We start from the raw sequence: 20111 nt of genomic DNA on the forward strand, positions 1-20111 counted from the left end.
CTGGGAGATTTAGTGAATTACTGATTTAGAGTCTCTGGGGACACGAAACATGTGATGGTGTGTGATTTAGTGTTGAGGAAACCAGAAAGACCTCGAACATCCTAAACCTGAGGTTGTCCTATGTCAATGTCAGGATATTTATGAGAAAAACACACACAGGAGGACATATATGATTTAAAAAAGGTACCGAAACACACAACATTTGAACAAAAAAGTGTTTATTCCAGAACCTTTGAGTGTGATAATAAATACATGAACACTTGGCCAACATCCTAGTGTGGTGCACAAAGCGCGCACGCACACACAGAGAGCACCTAAACCAGCTTCATCTCAGTGAAAACAATGAAGAAACCTTTTGTTCTATGCGTCTGGGTTGGTCCCTTTTACGCTGTAAACGCTTATCTGTGAGTGTGACGGTGTGCATGTGTTTTCAAACGTGGAAGGCTTTGGTAGGTTTTCCCTCAAACAGTCCTATAGCTGGATTAACAGTAGTGTTTTACAGTCGACTGGCTGTACATGTGGCTCGGCATGTGTTTTTGGTGACACACATAAGTCATTGAACCAAACCAGTTTGCCTACTGCTTAACTGTAGCAGAGGTGTCGGGACAGAGCAGTAAAATAAACAATCACTTTTTTTTCCTCTAAATAATTACATCATCAACATCCTGTGTCAAATATAAGCCATGGTGAAGACAATAGCATGAATTGTAAAGGTGTGTTTGAATTTCAGTGGGATGTGTGAGTGAGGATTAGATTGGATCTCAGGCAAGCATGTCAAGTCGATGAATGTGTTCGTCTCAGTCTCTTGTGGGCATTTGTGTTTTTCCTCATTCTCATTTATCTGTATATGTTTGTCAGTCCAAACCTGCTGACCTTTCAGGGTCAGTGTGCAGAGAGGAAGTTGGAGAGGACTGTGTGTGTGTGTGTGTGTGTGTGTGTGTGTGGAGCAGTAGTGGTCCAGTGCTAGTTTAGCGACGGGGATCGGTCGGTGGTCCACAGAAGCTCGATGTAGGGCCACCTGGTCTGTAGGCAGCGCTTCACTGGAGTGTCATCTGTCCGAACCATGGGGTCCTCAAATCCCAGCACCAACGCCGTCCCCTCCACATACTCCACCTGAGCGCGCGCGCACACACACACACACACACACACACACACACACACAGAGAGAGAGAGAGAGAGAGAGACAGGTCAATACACAGTTAACCAAACGCCCAAATTTAAATACTGTCTGCCATATTTCTTCTGAAGGGGTCAGGGGTGAGAGACACACACGCACGCACGCAACGCACGCACGCACGCACGCACGCACGCACGCGCACACACACACACACACACACACACACACACACACACACACACACACACACACACACACACACACACACACACACACACACACACACACACACACACACACACACACACACACACACACACACACCAGCTAAAGGGAACTGCATGTCTGTTATTCCCATCTGGAGCTATGGGAATGGAATTGCCATCACTAACCTTCTAGGCGTCTGCCGCCATGTGCATATACATGTGTTTTTGTGTGGGCACACATCTGGTGCCATTCCTACGTTTTCAGGTAGATGTATGGAAAAACTCTGATTTACAGACTAGACAAAGCTGACAGATGAAGAAAGTGATATTCCTGAGTACCTTTTTTTTTGCACAGCCACCAATTGCATCCTCTGACAATCATCCATCACACTAAGCCCGCTTAATAGGCCTGTGTTTGAACATTTATCACAGCGAGGCTGCTGACAGCGGCCTCCGTGTTGAAATGACTTGGAGAAATAGGAGGCTAAGCCAGGGTTTTTGGATGGATGGACAGGCTATTAGGCTTGCGATAGCTACTGTTTATTTTGGAGTGGCCAGTCGCCTCCAACTGTGTGTGTGTGTGTGTGTGTGTGTGTGTGTGTGTGTTCATGAAGAAGAGCAATAGGCAGAAAGAGGGAATATGAAAAGGAATCACCCTCAGTTGCTGTGACAACCCTGAACATGAAATAGTGTCTTACCCTCTCGTTGTGGTTGGACTGTTTGAGTCCATTGTAGTGGTAGACAGGGAATGAGTCTGGGATTCCTGAATCCTGAAACAGAGTGAAAAACATGCAGTGTTGTTAGAAAGTCTCCGTTCTTACAGAGGAGGAGGTAAAGAACCACAGACGCAGAACATTTTTTAACCGAAAAGTAAAACCGACACATCTGCTGCCTGCAACCAAAGCTTAATGTTAAATCCCACGTGTTCAATTTAAACATGCGTGTGTATTTGTGCAGGGAAGCAAAGCCCAACTCCAATTACCAGACAAAATCCAAAACTACAAAAACGTCCGAACAATGACATCGAGCCAAAACACTTCCAATGCGTTTGGCTCAAAAAAGGTGCAGAATGCTAATAGGGTGTGTTGTCTGAGAGCGTGTCCCAGCTTCTCATGTTTAAATGCCTATATATGAAACCCTAACCCTCACCTCAATCCCACGTGTGTCTGAGTGTGTGTGTCCAGTTGGCTAATGGTAGTATAATTTCTTTGTGGCTCGGGGCCGTTCCTCTGGTGAGTCCCTAAAGCCCTGATCACTTTAACACAGCTCCCCTGTATCTCTCCCTTTCTTGCTCTGCCTCATAAAGCAGTCCTACCGCTCTTTCTGAGCTTCTCGGCAAGTAACGCCATGTGATGGTGAACACACACGCATACGTTTCACTTGAGACACCGCAGGAATGTTTTGGGCATAACACAAAGCTTTGATTTTCTAAAACAGCACTTCACATATGCTTGGGAGAGAGACATTAGTGTCACCCGTGTGTGTGTGTGTGTGTGTACGACTCTTTGTCCATGTGTTTTAACTATGATATGGAATGTTTGACTGGTGGAAGGTATTCGTCATACTGTTTTTGTGTGTATCTTTGAGGTGGAAGTCCACCTTTGCGCGCACGCATGCGCGCACGCACGCACGCACACGCGCACGCGCACACGCGCACACGCACACACACACACACCTGATCGGGGAAGAACTCCAACAGGAACGGGCCCAGTAGAATAATGCCTAAACTCTCTGGATCCAGTTTACTCTTCACCAGACTGACACTGAGAAGGCACAGAGATAGAGAGAGAGATGGATGGATGGATAGGAAAGGAAGTATGTAAAAAGGGAGTAGAGAAAAACACATCAACAAATCCAGAGAGAGAAAACATGTAGGTCAAAAAAGTACTAAACAACAGTCTGCAATCTTTTGTGTATGAAAACAGAGTCAAAATTACGATCACCTCATCACTCATAATGTGTGTTTTGCTGCATGTTTTCATGAATATTGTGGTGCAACTAAATATACCTCTTTCCAGACATTCCTTCGTGTTAGATCAGTGTTATTATTCTTTCACTGTGATAAAAAAGCTGGTCAGATTGCCCTTTTAAGGCTGCAAGGAGAGAAGCAAGGGTTATACCGAGACAGAGAGAAGGCAATGATGGTTTCTATATCTATCGATATAAGTAGCATGTGCAGCATGCAGAGTAGACAGGGAGCGTGGTTGAAGTGTCATTGAGCAACACTACGAATCCAGAGAAGCGTCAGATGTGCTGCTCTATAGCAAATTTAGACAAAAAGAGCGTCTCCTCAGGAATCAATATTATATATCTAATTGTTTATCAACAAGCGGTTGTGTGTTGACGGGGACTGTTTGCAGTGGCTTTAAATGGTATCCACTGCATGACTGTATTAAGTATGTATGTATAAAAGGGAAAACCTCAGGGCAGAAAGAGTTTTTGTGGATTTACACTAAATAATAATAAATAAAAATGATAGAATAACTATCCCAAACACTAAAAAGCAAATGATCAAGAGACTACAATTCGTCTAAGCTGTGTCCTGACTTTTTCTGAGAACAGCCAGTGTCCACAAAGCTGGTTTACCACAAACAATATCAGCTGATATGTGACATTGGTCAAAGGATATGGAGAAGTCACAGGCAACTGAAAAAACTGTTTACACACATCTTCCATGAGTGATGAAAGCCTTAATTTTATTACATCTAGATACTCCTACTATTCATCCCCCCCCCTCCCCCCAAGCACTAAAGATGCTACTTTTTTCACATTTATGCAGTAACTCTCGTTGTGTAAGCAAACTCTCCTGTTTGCAGTTTGCTGTGTTGTGATGCATCGCCCATCTGGGGGTCTGCAGAGCAGATCAGTGGTCCAGTTACTTGGCCGAAGCCCACGGCTGCAGCGTTTGGGGCTTATCGTTCCTCAGATGCGAACGTGCTTCTGTTTGAAGCGGCACTTTAAAGCATTTCCTCCCTCTCAGTCTTTCTTCCTGCTGTTAATGATCTCCCTCTAAGCCTCCTTTTTTGGACTCTTTAATGCGCTTTTATAGTTGGCTCTCTCTGGTCTTACTTTATAGGAGCCTGGCAGTGAAACATGAGCACAGAGCTGCTGACCTGGCCTGGCCATGACTTAGGAGTTGGAACTTTAGAAGCTCTACAGGTGCCCCACACACACACCAACATGCAAGCACTTACTATTCAGGCTCGGAGACAAGGTCAAGGGCTTTCATCACGTCCTCCAGCAGAGATTCGGGGATAAAGCCATTATCTGGAGAGGGAGAGCGAGAGACATAAAGAGAGACTGATGCACTGGCTGACCCCGGACAGAACATAAAATACAGGCTGTAGCTGAAAACCAGGGAAGGCCTTCACCTACACATGTGGCACAAGCACTATTTACATCACCGGCCCTGGGGAATGAAATCATCTGACACAACTAACAAAGAAAAAGGAGAACACACACACACACACACACACACACACACACACACACACACACACACACACACACACACACACACACACACACACACACACACACCTTGTCCTTTCTCACTGACCTACATTCCATGGCCATGGTGATTGCTTTACCTGAGAGGAGAAGCTCTAAACACTAACATGTGTTTTTGCCTGAAAGAGTATGTGCGTGTGTGTCTAGACACTTACAGATTTGTCTCATTTAAACATCCGTATGTGAGCCTGTGTGGCCTGTTGTTTGGATACATACATAAACCCCAAGTGTGTTGTGAAGAAGATTAACTGAGGAGCGGTCTGCTCGCCCGCTCTCAAGCAACTCAATCTTGCCTTTTCAATGCCAGATGTTATTCTCTCAGAGTGACAATTGACAGTTTGACAGCGAGCAGAGGAACAATGACAAACACCATATATTAAAGAGCATCCTGAGACAGTAGGTCGCTGAATGCGTATGTCTGATGAGTCACTGCACTGCGTGTGAATACGTCTGGCGCCCCTTTTCCACAACACCGGGAGCTCTGCTGACTCTACATGTGACACAGACAGATTTATGGGCTTTGTACACAGCACTCAACTGTGGTGCTGGCTACAGCATGTGTGTATATACATTGCATTATGTGAATGTGTGTGACTCATGTACAGTGCATCCTCCTTGCATGTGTGTATACACATGCATATTTATGTCTCTGGAAGCGCCAACTGTAGTCCGTCCATGTATGTTTGTGTGTGTCTGTCTTTGCACAAGTGCGTTTGGGGAAAAGACCATATGGCTTGCAGGATGTCCTAGCAGAAGTGGATTTGAGAATGTGCAAAGCTGTATTATGTGTAACAGGAAAAGACAGATGGAGAACAAAGGGGAAGAATAAGGTGACAGACAGTTGGGTTTACACATTTGTTTTCGAAGTTGCCAAAGCAGGCAAGACCGCTTTCAGCTGGTCGGATTAATGTAACATCCTTTCTCTCACACACACACACACACACACACACACACACACACACACACACACACACACACACACACACACACACACACACACACACACACACACACACACACACACACACACACACACACACACACACACACGTCTTGAAGGGACATAAATGAATGCAGCAGACTTCCGACTTTCAGTTCATCCGACATGACAGCCTCTTTAACTTTCTACTGTCATTGGGTCCCTCCCCGTTTCCTTTCCCCCTCGACTTTTAAGCCCAGTCACCTGGAAGTGACAACAAAGGCGGTTTAGGAAAACGAGGAGGAGAGGGAGAGAGAGCGGGATGGTTGACTCAGCTGTAAGAGGAGCTGATCTCACCAACCTAAACAACAGTGGAGATGAAGGGAGAGAAACGGACCCTCGTTCTTTCTGAAGAAGAAAAATAACAGAGACGAGAAACAAGAAAGAAGAGGCGAGGAGGGCAGTGGAGGTTATAAATGCATCTGCTCAACCAGGAAGAAGGGAAGAGAAATACAACAGGGCCAGGATATTGTTTCCTCAGTGTGTGTGTGTGTGTGTGTGTGTGCGTGTGCGTGTGTAGCTGTGTGCAAGTGAAAGTTTGGATTAATCAAAGTACATCTGTGTACCAGGGTTTTCATAAAGCCGGTGTGGTAATGAGAATGGTCTATAAAAACAAGTGTGCTGGGAGTGAAGGCAGAGAGCGCAACATAATGACAATGTGTAAATGTACGCGATACTAAACACTTGTTCATTACCTTCAGGATCAAATGACTGGAAGACCCTCCTTGCCTGTTCTGACGGAGACTCTGGACCTACCAGGGACATCTCCTACAGGGAAGGAGAAACAGAAATGAATAAATAAGAGAGAAAGGAGGAGAAAGACAAGTACAAAAAAACTGAGATTGTGGCTTCATCAGTGCTGAAATATTAAAACATGCGAGTGTGCGTGTGTAATCTAAGGGGCCAGTGCAATCACCAGAATCCATCGGGTTATTAACTGATCGGCTGATAAAGTTAGACGGCTTGTTTTCACTCCAAACACACAATCAGGAAATTGAGTCTTACATATACAACCCTTGATTTATGACAAGCTCTACAGTGTTTGTTTGTTGTTGAAGTTTAGAACGAGCAGTGTTGACAGGGAGATTAGAAATGAGGGTGTGTGTATATGCATGAAGAGAAGAGGGTGATGCCCCTTTTTGACTGGCCTGTAATGTAGATGCTGATTGAATGAACTTCATTGTTCTCTATACTAAGGGACTCAAACAAAATGCTTGTCAGATCATCCAACAGCACACAAAACCCACTCAGCTCACATATACATGTCTGCATTCGACAATATTTGTAACTTTCTGAAACAGAATCTGACAAACATCACATCTGGCTTTTTAATTATTCATACAACTACGTCCAATGGTGCAATTGAGTGAAACAACATGAATGCCACCCAAGAGAAACTGCTGAAATTTGCAAGCGACATAGATAACAAAATGTTGCATTACATTGAAACTAAATAAATACAAAAGACATATAGGCATCAGAGAAGCAGTGTGCCACAGCCAGAAGGAGCGCCTTTGATTGAGGCCTTTTTGAACAGGGGTAAACATTTTATCGTAGGATGATCATTAAATTCCCAAGTTTGTGTCGGGCATAATGAACACTTACACAAGGAACGTCTCCTCATGCCATTTCTTATCTTATATTTGCAAGCACCATGTGATATCTTTAAGCTTACGGTCAGATCTTGCCCTAAGCAAATAGCTGAATAACTATCACCTTCTGATTATCAACATTGTAAGCAAACAGTGATAATGAATGCAACGGTCTCATAGTTCCGTAAAAATATACGATATAACCATTTAAAGAAGTTTAAGAAGCTCAGAGGAGATGGAAGGGATATTTTTACAAGATGAAATGAGATACTTCTCAAGGAGATGCATTTCAGCCTTATCTGTCTCTCACACACTTGTGTAAAGTGTGTTTAGGCGAGAGTCAGAGGGTTCTCACTGTTCTTCCTCATGAGTGAGGGAGGGAGTGCATTTATGACAACAAATCTCTGGACAAACACACAATGTTTTTGGAAAGCAAATGAACCCTGCTCATCTCCTCTCGCGGGCCTTTATTAAAGCTTGAGCCTCAGATCCATGCAGGCTGCTAGAGTTTCATGGTCCACTTATTAACGTATTCTGGGTTTACTCAGGGAAAGAGAGAGAGGGGGTGGTGGGGGGGCTTCAGAGGGACACATCGAGAAGAGATGACTCCCAGCTGCCTGCTCTTCAGATGCAAAGAAAAACATGCACAGGCCAGTGAACACGCGCTCACACACCGTTCTGTCACAGAGTATAGCGGGGCCCCGGTGTGTTAACATTACAGGCTCCATAAATCTGACGGCAGATTTGTCATTAGCTAGATATGTCTGTGTTTCACTTACAGGGGTGAACAAGGGTCATTTTGGTGTGTTGGGAGGAATAAAGTGCTAAAAAACAAAACGGTTGACTGCATCTTAAAGACGAACATACTAAATGTAGGAGTAACAGGGAAGCGTGCGTCTCGAGACATGACCTGTTTTGATAAACTGTTGCTAGAACTAAACGTATTACATTTATAAACAGTATATGTGACCTAAGAAAACATGCAGCTCTTCCCAAGGTGACGAGCAGCTAATCAATCTTAGGCTGCCACATACGACGCTGCTGCTGTAAGTGAACCAAAGCTCAGCTAAAACAGTTAATTATCTTCCGGAGCAAGACGGACACAGAGTGAATCACCTGGTAATACCACAGTTACAAGATGTCAACACTTTACCGGAAGAATGAACACTCGTAAGTGGTCATCTAACTTAAAACATACCATTATTGCTAACCTGTAAGTGCTAATATGAGGCAAATGAACACATAGAAAAGACAAGACTCATGCAGACAAACATAATAGCTGCAGAAATGACGTGATTGTGTGTGTGATGACAGGTCTGCCTGGCTGTCTTTGATCTATGTTTTATTAGAGGCCCGAGGAAGATGCTGCTGAGTTGGAAAACATGTCACGGAGCTAACACACTCCACAGGGAAGGGGTGTGTGTGTGTGTGTGTGTGTGTGTGTGTGTGTGTGTGTGTGTGTGTGTGTTTTCGTGTCTTCGCAAGCTGGCATCCTGTTCTCTCAATGTGCCCAAATACTCATACTCATGCAGAGATGCATTACAATGACACACACTCACAAAGGACCTGGCATCAGCAAAAGTTTAAATGTGCATTATGTGACCAAGGAGCACACTCCAATCACTGCAGTCCAACTTTTTTTGCAAAAACCCTTGACCCCCTTAACAGAGCAACAAGCTACCCTATGTAGGAACAAAGCAAGAACAACACGCACTACACAAAGGACTTCAACACACAACGTAATGCAAAGCATTTGCTGTGAGCAAAACAAGAATACATTTATTGACGCCACACGTCTTCATCCTGGTTTTTTCTTATCATCAGACCAGATTTCCTGCATTACACCCTCCTAACATAGCTCTGTGTTTGAGTCTTATTGGGGAGGATCTACTGACCACTGCCTAAACCTTCAACTCTAGCCATCTGCAATTCTGCTGCTCTCTTCCCACTAGACTTAGTGGTTCTCTTAGGTTGACAACTCATCTCCTCGAGGCCTTTTTTCTCTCTTGTTCCTTCTCTTGCCCCCTTTGTGTATGCCTTTTCCTGTACTAAGTAGCTACTACACTTTTGGAGTATTTCCTCCCCTCCAACCCTTGACTTTTTCTTCCATTCTTGCCCCCCCTCTCCTTTTTTCTCCTTTATCTCATCTTGCAGGTAGGTACTTCAGGAAAGACAGGTAGGCATAGTACTTTACTAGAATTACTCTCCCTTTCCCTCCGGTCCAGCTAAAGAGCTATTGTTTGTGCTGAGAGGCTCTGAGTGGCCATAGAGTGCGTCTGAAGGGATCAATTTCAAGACAACAAAGCAGAGGTCTCGGACAGTGTCTCCTGCCTTGTTCCTAGCAGGCAGCGACAGCCTCACTACATGACAGGCTGAGGAGGGAGTCTGTGTGTGAGGGCATGTAAGCTAGAGAGTATACGTTTACTTTTTTCACCTTAAATAGCCACAGTCACATGTGATTACGAGTACAGAAAACAATGGAAAACCTATCTCTCTTGCTACAAAAGGAGTGTCTGCAGTATCTACTGTATCATGTGAGTGTGTGTGTGTTTCAGGTGTGAGCGACAGAACAAAGTCGTGATTTATGGAGCTGTCTTGGATGAGAAAGACGGCGTCTCATCATAAAAGAGAAGCAGCACCAGAGGATAGTTATATAGCGTAATGACGGGTCCTATAACAAAAAACGACACACAGGGGAAAAGGGAGAATAATGCAGCATACACACAGTGACACAGACAGCTTTTCATCCGACTACAATGACCCATGGTCTGACCTGTCACACATTATTAATGACTGTTAATGTACACTCCGCTTTGTTACTTTGTGTTTGTGTGTGGCCCGCACCCTCTGATCACAGTAAGGACAGAAAGTAATCCTCTTTAACAGAAAGCACAAACTTGTTCCAACTATCTTTCAGTACACTGGGGGGGGGGACGAGTATAATTCAGTATTATCATATATAAATTCACTGGCATCGTATTGTGTTTATATGATCATATCATGTTATCATTTTCAAATTTCTGTTGTCCAAATTACTTATTCTGACAGAGCTGTGATTAAAAACTAACCACATTTCAGTTCTGGCTGTTTTTGTTTGTTGGTCTCATGTAATACATCACAGTGGAACATAATTTATTTTTGCTGATTTTGCTATATAATGGTATATCATTATTGGGGCCTCATTATTAACCTTAAAGAATACATAGTTTGTGATATAATATTCTAAACTCAAGATTCTCTTACTATCTTTGACACCTGATGAAATTCCATTGACTGGAGAAGGCTGCAGGATGCAGTTGAAAGCTCTGGAAAAAGATAATAAATCAGCCTTGAGTTTAGAATATTATTACACAGATATTTCTATTATTATAATGATTTTCAAAGATATAGCACAGCTATAAAGCAAAAGAAAAAGTTGCTAAAAAGCAACTCAACAAAATTGCTTTTTAGCAAAATGCCGAAGTTAATTTAAGGTCCCGTTGATAAGCAGTGATGCAGTGTATATGTCTAGGGCTTTTATTGTGAAAGGTAGTACGGAAAAAGTGTAGCTGTAATAGGCAGCAACTACTGAGGACAAGGCGGGAGCAACAAATAGTTTCCTGTCTGGGTTTGGACGACGGAGCCTACTTGTTATTATCGTAGCTTCATAACTATACGCGCAAGTCATAACCCTCAGTTACAGTACTTTAGTGCTATATTTCACTCTATAAGTCTGCTTTGTCGACAAGAGCACTTGTATTATCAGCGTGCATGAGAGAAAAACACGGCCACTATACTTGCAGCGAGCGGAAGCAGAGCGTTGCAAACACACATTGCCCTGCTGTCGCACACCGACGTAACACAAAAATATGGCTATTATTTAAATTATTGATATAATCACATGGGCCATTGTTCAGTTTTTAATTGCGATACATTTATAGTATTGGTATATCGTGCAAAACGGTAACTTTGTTTTTGCCAATAAAGCCTGACTGAAATAAGCTGACCTACATTAACGGTGTCTGCACACTTGCATTTTAAGTTCCTGGTCCTTACCAGTCCACAAAGAACATTTTGCAGACAGGAGTTTGAGTGTTAAGGGACACGAAGCGCCACAGCGGCTGCTCTCTCTTTAGTAAATCACTGACCCAGAACACGACTACTGTGTGTGTGTGTGTGTGTGTGTGTGTGTGTGTGTGTGTGTGTGTGTGTGTGTACACACACACACACACACACACACACACACACACACACACACACACACACACACACACACACACACACACACACACACACACACACACACACACACACACACACACACCACCCCCTTGAGAAACAGAGATACAGCCTGTGAACCTCATCACTCCACGAGAGGAGAGGAAAGAGTGAGGAGAAATGTCACAGGAGGATCACCCCCCTCCTTTCCAGAGTGACCGTTGCAACACTCTTTAAAGTGCATCCTTCCTTTCTACTTCCTTTCTTCCTTTTTCCTTCCCATGAGGGACCAATAATCTGAAGAGGATGGCTGAAGTGCCCAAGGGAAACCTTTACTTGGGCAACCAACCTGCTGCACACTGGAGTGGATAGTTTTTTCAAAGACAGGAACGGGGAAAGGAAGGAAGAAAGAATCCTTCTTTTAAACATATTGCATATGTCTCATACATCACCCATCCCTCTGTCTTTCTTCCTCTCTCTCCTTCCTCTGGCGTCTCAGAAACTCTTGTCCAAAAACAGATCCCATTACATGCCATTATACACACTCAGCCTCTTTCTCACATGCACACACACACACACACACACACACATTAATACAACAGAGAATAGAGAATATGGGGGGTGTTGTGGGTAGGGATCAGAGTTGGTGGAATGGCCTTTGTATAGGTAGATTAGATAAAAAAACACTAATGCTATTAAGCTGATGGTCTGAAAGCCACAGTCACACACTGACAGCGACTCAGGGGAATACACACCCGTCCCCGATGGCAGACAGAAGGAGCCGCTGACACATCAGAAGCAGGGATCAGGTTTTCTGCTTTTGTGGGGATGGCTCTATATATCTGAGCTAAAAGCTACATAACCAGGTAGCGTGTATTTTTGTATCACCAAGCCTGGGAAATCTCAGTGTGCTTCAAATTAGCTCCAAACATTGATTCCCTTTCAAGGAGGACAGGGTCACACTGAGTGCGGTCCCCCATGCCCCCCCTCAGTTTAGGCTCAAAGTTTTAGAGGCGGCATAGTGTAGCATCAGCTATGTACGTCAGCTCATATGCATGCATGTGTTTAAGTGTGTTCCCATTCTCCAATGGGACAAATGGATCCAGATGGGAAGTCTGGAATCACATTCCCAACAGGAAGCCATCCACCTGAAGACACACACACACACACACACACACACACACACACACACACACACACACACACACACACACACACACACACACACACACACACACACACACACACACACACACACACACACACACACACACACAAGGATTAGGTTCCCTGGGCTCTGGAATGTGTGTATATGTGAACATGTCACTAGTGCCAGGGCGAGTTGTAGCAATTGGTAAGCCTGGTCATCAGCGCATGCATGACGACTTTGGTTCATCACTGAGCCAACATATGATCTACTCGCACAGGCAGGCTTGAGCTTAATGCATGTAACGGAGGTTTTAATCAATGCTATATTAAGGGTGTGGCGTTATGATGGAGATGATTGCCTGGTGATTTTTCTGCTTCTCTGGTGCCATTTTCACAACAGCAGGGAGAATCGATTTGCTACAACCCAACCTGCCAGCTTACTTCACAGACTACAGCAATGTATCGTGTTACACGTTCACTGATAGAGATGATAAACATGCTGGTCTGAGTGCAAACTGTGTACACACAGCCACACTAGCACAGCGATCTGATGAAATTTCTATACAAGAGCCAAGGTTTCTCTCACAATTACAGCAGTAGGGTTGACCTCAATCAGGTTGTGCATTCTATACCTTGTGGCATGGTGCATATCTGAGTTGATGCTGCAGGAGCAGGATTTCATGGCCCTTTTAGAGAGCCAAGGAACCCTTTTAGGAAGTCCAGATTGTTTTCCCTGCACTTTGACAACATGAACCTGGTTCCAGTTTTGTTTCCTGCACCGTTCTTCCTTTCACACAAAGCTACCTACAGCTCAATAGTACACTATGCAGCACAGAATCTCACAGATTTGTCAAACACGTGCGTCCAGAATGCAACAACTTGAACAGAGCAGTGATGTGGACTCAAGCCCTTGTTATTACTATAACAGACCGAACGTCAAAAATCTGCTTGTGCATGTTGGCATCAGAAGAGTGTTTTGCCCCAGCCATCCAGACTAGTTAGCAAGCTTTTAACATTTAATTAAAACTGTTAACAGCGTCAGAATGTCTGGATGTTCGGTTTTCAGAATTGATATTCCAACAGCAGATTCAAGTTCTACTCTCTCAGAGCAACAGGTGTTTCAGTTTAATGAGTAACCGTGTTAATTGCTGACTTTCAGCCAAATGCATCCATGGTTGTTCATAGTAACTTGTGTAAACGGTTGGCGTGGATAATGAAATTAAAATTGATTGAAGGTTGTTTGTTTTTACGAGAACACCCACATGTTCCGTTTGTGTTTTCAACAGCTGTCGTCCCTCGGAGCAACCACGGACGCACTAAACCGAGTCAGTTAAGATGGTCGCTTGTTCAATGGGAACACTGGTTGGGTCTATGGCTGCATGCTATTAAACATGTTAACGACGACTGGATTGAGGACACGATCACAAATGCTCACGTTTGTAGCGCTCATTTTGAAACTCAACAAACTCAAAAATCTATGTCATGGTATTGGACGTTCACTACATGAGCACAGATAACGTAGTTGTAAGCATCTACATGCTAGGTTTCTCCACCAAATACATATCTGGCCAATAAATATTGGGCCACTTGCTGATGTATTCAACCCACTCAATAATAGCACATGGATCTGGAAAGCCAATTTGTTTAGGTGGCATTCCCAACCTTTGGTGGTTAATGCCGGTACATAACCTTTGCCATTGCATTCCACTGTGCTTCCATTACCAAACTGCATGCAGATACTTGCGTATGTCATCCCAAAACATGAAGGAGACAAGATCTTTACTCCCTTTGAGACAGGTGTCTTGCTTTTTTGGACATATCTCAAACCAAGCAGCTGCTTCTAAATCTCTCAGCCTAATTTTCCTTTTCTTAACATTTCTTGAGATGCAGTGGAAACTCAAACATGAATACGCTGAAGGGACTCTTTGTTATTTAGCTCCTGAGTGTTGTTTCTTATGAACAAGTGGCAGGACAGAAAAATGTGTGATCCATACTGTTGAAATTAACCTGACAGTGAGGGTAGACAGAAGTATACTGTAATAGAAGCTCTCGCCGGAGCCCAAATTCAGCAGTTTACATTGCCGTCATACATTATGAACACATTGTTTAGTTGATCACAGATGGTTAAGAAACTTAAATTGTGTGTTTTCATGTGCGTGAGAAAGAGAGAGCATGGAGATGAAAGTGTGCATGCGTGTGTATGCACTTGTGTTTTTCCCTCTTCATGCTGGATAGCTGAAAACTCAAGATCAGCGCTGGCCATATATGACTATCTCCTGCACTCATTTTCCCTCCCCTCCCCTCCTGCCCCTCTTTTTCCCCCACATTGATATCTGACCTGCACTATATTAAATCGGTTAAGCACATTACATATTTTGGTTTTCCCTACCTGCTGAGGAGACTGGCTCACATTACGCACTGTGTGTCTTTGTAAGTGAAATATGTGTTTCTTGTGGATGAGTGTATTAAACTTGCCTTGGCAAAAAACACAGAGAGGTGAGTTTCACTGCCAAGGATCCAAATAGGGAACTTTGGAGACTTGAGGAATGTCCCGACCTGAAACACACACACACACACACACACACACACACACACACACACACACACACACACACACACACACACACACACACACACACACAAAATAAAGGAATGTGTAACAAATGAGTGTCTATTTTCAGTCGTCTTCATCATGAATCAGTAATTGCTAAAAGATTAACATAAGTACATTCATATTTGAACAGAGATTTCATGTTACAATACATGAACAGCATAATAACTCTCCGGATCCTGAACAAATAATACTAGGTTAATGAAATGGAAATCATAAAAGTTAATATTCAACTAATTTTCACTTGGATCTTCTCTTATTAGTCGTCGGCTGATCTACATAATGCAGCTTGAACTTGATTGCCAGAGACAAACAACAAACCAAATATATGAACAGCGTACATATGAGCATACCTCTCCTTATTTAATATGAGTTGGTCTCTTAAATCACTCTTAACAGCCCTCTTTGGCAACCATCTACTTGCTCTTAACTTGTTATCGCTACTTTTTAGCTTGCTTATTTTGGCAATGATAAATAAATTCCAATTCCAAACACGATTCCGTCACATGTATTTATAAATATCTTTTGTGATCTATTTTCAGTACACTGCATGTGTGCCAGAAAATAAAAGTGTAGTGAGAAGGAGAGGGTTTACAGTTAGTCTGTTGGGCCTGTTTCCTCCAACACATATTTTCACACGGTAGCTTTCACTGTGGTTTGTGTTCAAACGTTGGATATGTCCCACATCTTAGTAACAAAGAGCATTTATTTGTTTTCCGAGCACTCTCTCTGCTTATAGAGTGGGTGTCTCAATTCATAGGGAGACTGCTTCCAAAAAAAAAGATGTATTAATCCTGTGTGTATTTACCATGAACAATCTTTGAACAGTTTGCTTATACTTTTGCATAATGTTTTGGGAAGCTGTGTGTGTCTGTACCTTGCAGTAGCGGAGAGATTCCATAAGTGTGAGGAAGCCAACTGATGCCTGTTTATGAATACCATGAAGTTCTACCATGACAGGGAGAAAAAAGAACAACAAAATAGAAATTTGTTAAATTACATCAAATTTGTGCCTGTTGTGCACTGCTGTGGGATGTAAGATGTATTGCCCTCTGGTGGATACATTTAAAGCTAGTGCCACAAAATTGATATATGAGCATGTCTGTTGTGTGAATATGGTGTGTCTGTGCAGATGCAGGAACTCTTACTCATGCCAGAGCACTCCCTGTCTCCATCCCAGACATTAGAGACAGCATGGCCAGTTACAAGGAGGTTCACCAGGCTCTGACTGAAAAGATAGATAAGAAAGGAGACATCAAGAGTTTTAGAGAAAACAAAAGATATCCCACACAAACACACAAAAAAAGACCTTGCAATGACGTTTAACTTTTTTTGTGCAACTCTAAGTGATGAGGACAACTGATGAAGAACGGTGTTTTAATACCTGCCATGGCCATGCACAGGGTCTATGAGAGGCTCCATTGTGTCCTGGATCTCATTTCTTATATTCTCTATGCCCTGAACAGAAGAGGTAAGTCTGCATTTAATTTTTTGTGTATTTGAACATTGATGCAACACAAAAGAAAAATGACTAAAAATTATATAACACAACAACTAAAAGGTAAAATAATAAATGGGAAAATTGTATTAGCTGCAACAGGTTTTAAAAAATGTCTTATTTAACTATAACTTCATTCAAATTACTTAATAAATATGCTATCAGCGACAACATTGCTAATATTATTTCCAATCAGTATTTAATATTTATATCCATCTCGCTATCTAGCTTTTTCTTTTCCTTACCTTGGTGAGGATGACAGAGTAGAGGAATAGCAAGACTCCACAGCACCCCCTCCAGGTGTGGTAGAGAGACAACACCTCCTCTCTGAGACCAGACACTGACATCACAGTCCGCTTACTGCCGGATGGGAACAAACGTCAGGTTAACTTATGAAACACTCAAAAGACAGAAGATTTGTTGGGTTTTGGGATCAATGATTTGTATTTGTCATGTCTACTTGGTAAAAATGCATCAGAGGGCAAAGAAAAGCTAATGTCTGTCTATTAGGAGCCACTACACTCTTTTGCTCCACCCTGGAAAGCTTGCAAGTGGAGTTGTTGGTCATAGTTAGCATGAACTTCATTACTGTGAGTCAGCACTGCTTTTCGCTGACCGTGGTCTCAGCTGCCAGTATGCTGTGTGATGGAAAATCAATATTTCCGCTGGCCAACGCAGCCTTGCATACACTTAATCTGTGTGTGTGTGTGTGTGTGTGTCAGACATTAAGTGTGTAAGAAGGGTTGGGAAAAGGTAGTTTTTTGCTTCTAATTAGGCAATCAGTGAAAGTGCAGAGCCAGCAAATGAGAGTGAAATAGCCAATTCAATGTGAAAGCCAATCCTTGCAGACTAGATGAATCAAATACCACCTATTCCCCTTCGCTGATACTAATCTGAGAAATATAAGGTTCTCTATCCCAGTACTGCATAATGGCAATTGCAAAACAAGGATTTGTGAGGTCTTAATCCCTCCAGAAACAAACCCACAGTAGAGACAGATACGAGTATAAACATGCAAGGTGTTATCTGCAGTCACTTACTGGAGAGCACTGTGAAATCCCTCAAAGCCAAGGTCCTCAGCAGCCAAAGCAGCTAGGCACATGAAAACACACATACATGGTAACATCAGAGCAGGGCACAGAAAAAACCCCTACAAACTGTCAAATGGTTCATTAAGAATTTTGTTCGTCACATTCAGAATGACAGTGTACAAACATAGGACTCACTGGGCTGCTGTTCTTGTGGCGACTGGCTGCTCTCTGGCACTGGTACGTCCTGTGTTTGTGACTGTGTGTTGGTGTGTGTGCTAGTATGTGGGCTTTGTCCCTTGGCCCAAGTCACCAGGCAGAACCCTGTGGAGGGGCTGGAGCAGGCAGACTCCAGGATTTCACTCAGCGTGGAACACAGTGCTGTTTTCTGCTCCTCTTCTAAACAGACACAAACATAAAAGATAGATGACATAACAAGCCATACAACTACATAAAACAATAGCACAAGCTGTGGACAATCTACCTGTCATCTGTCTCCACTTAGAACTCTCTCTGTTGAAGAGAATGTTCTTTAGGAGGAAAGCCTGTAAAGAAACACAAACTTAGGAAAATGGAAAATATTCCACTTTGATACACTTGTATTGTTTATCCATAGTCTGCTCTCACAGACTTTTGTGTTTACTTTATTTGTGTGTGATCAATTATTTTTGTAGTCAATTAAGCACCAATGCATACACCTATAAGACTAAGTTACCAAGTAGGTCTGCCAGGTGTAAACGCTGGCTCACTGTAAAATGGGAGTAAATGGAAACTGATAACGGGTCCTGATAATACTGCAAGGTTGTTGAACTAGACCATACCTGGACAGGTGCAAGGACAGCACAAGGCCCTCCTTCAAATTGCTCCAGTGCAGTTTGCTCATTCTCACAAAAAACAAATCCTGGAATAAAAACAATCAAGACAACCTTAAAAATGTTCAGTTACAACAAATAAGGCTGTTTGTTTTAGACAATTTCATCATGCACACATTAAAAAAAAGCCACAAGTGCATGCATGGTCACATTGAAGACCACTGGCTAAACTAAAGAGCAGGATCATGTGCAATATTCATACTGAATCACTACACGACAGAACTGTATCGTTCTACTTATCTGACCTTCATTCAGCTGGAGAGGAGGACCCATCAGAAGAAATTACCTGTTGTACTTTTGGTTAGAATTAAAAACCTGGATACACTTTGCTCTCAACTGTACTTGGGTGAACAACCCTGGTTTTGAGTGCATCTCCCGTTCTGTGAAAAACACTTTAATTCATATAATCATTCAGAAACAAAGCATCATACCTTGGGTCCATCTACGGAAGATGGAGGCAGACACTCCTCCACTAGAGGGTCTCCCCCAAACCAAATCCACCACCTCTTTATTTAAATCCGACATGACAATGTTTGCAGCTGGTGAGTCCCCTACTCAGTCCAACAGCCACAAGGGAACAAGAAAAGTCTGTTGTTGAGGCCAACTTGGTAGCTTTCTCTGATGTTGATGGTCCCCTTCTCTCGACAGGTAGAGCCTGTGACATTGGCCACAAGCTACCTGTGCTGTTCGACACAGTCCGACTCTAGTGGCTGGCAGCAAACTGGTGGGTGGGAATGACATCAACCTGCGAAGTAATGGGACAAAAGCATTAATATCACTATCTATAGGGGAGCACACTTTTTAACACAGATAACTATTGCATAAGGCGACAATGGCGCGATGTAGCTGGTTTATATATATATATATATATATATATATATATATATATATATATATATATATAAGTGTAATGCTATATAGCTTACTCGCTCGTAGTATTAGTCGAGAAAGCTAACAGTTGTGTTAACGTTCAATAGTTGGCACTAGCGGGAGGTTAGCAATAAAGTACTGAGAGCAAGACAACGGTTAACACAAGTTTATTTTCTGCTGAGGCGTTGTTAACTCGTTAAACTATCGGGAAAAAAAGAGCTGAGTTGACTTGATGTCAGCAGTTAGCATTAGCATTACTCCTAGCAGCTAATCTTTCATCGCTTTATCATTCAGTTACCTCTCACGCTACAGCTATGCCGATAGTTGTTGTATGACTTAATACGGTTTACCGTTAGTTAGATGACATTCAAGCTTATTTACCTTGATACACAGTCGAGTAACGTGAATCCGGATTGATTAAATATGTTGGTAGCAATTTCACTATCAGCAGAGTCTCTGTCATTCGTTTATTTACAACAGCA

General features: G+C 42.8%; 1 protein-coding gene across 2 annotated transcripts; it reads right to left on the minus strand.

Annotated features, from left to right (window-relative positions):
- Positions 1–207: 207 nt before the first annotated feature.
- On the minus strand, positions 208–20104 carry mindy3 (MINDY lysine 48 deubiquitinase 3). Of its 2 annotated transcripts, none has more exons than XM_068736080.1 (16): positions 20011–20104; positions 19191–19504; positions 18709–18788; positions 18372–18432; positions 18086–18286; positions 17900–17951; positions 17105–17219; positions 16746–16819; positions 16510–16589; positions 16239–16309; positions 15226–15306; positions 6508–6580; positions 4518–4590; positions 2999–3086; positions 2022–2093; positions 208–1113 (listed from the first exon to the last, which is right to left on the minus strand). In XM_068736080.1, exons 2-16 carry the CDS (start codon positions 19282–19284, stop codon positions 964–966), a joined length of 1365 nt encoding a protein of 454 aa, XP_068592181.1. In that variant the 5' UTR covers positions 19285–19504; positions 20011–20104; the 3' UTR covers positions 208–963. The 2 variants fall into 2 exon arrangements, with proteins under 2 accessions (XP_068592181.1, XP_068592182.1); XM_068736081.1 differs by lacking the exon at positions 208–1113 and adding an exon at positions 1135–1242.
- Between the last annotated feature and the right edge of the window lie 7 nt (positions 20105–20111).

The sequence above is a fragment of the Cebidichthys violaceus genome, unplaced genomic scaffold, assembly GCF_023349555.1.
Source record: "Cebidichthys violaceus isolate CVI_PGR_0920_01 unplaced genomic scaffold, fCebVio1.0.p SCAF_7, whole genome shotgun sequence".
Taxonomy (NCBI): Eukaryota; Metazoa; Chordata; class Actinopteri; order Perciformes; family Stichaeidae; genus Cebidichthys; species Cebidichthys violaceus.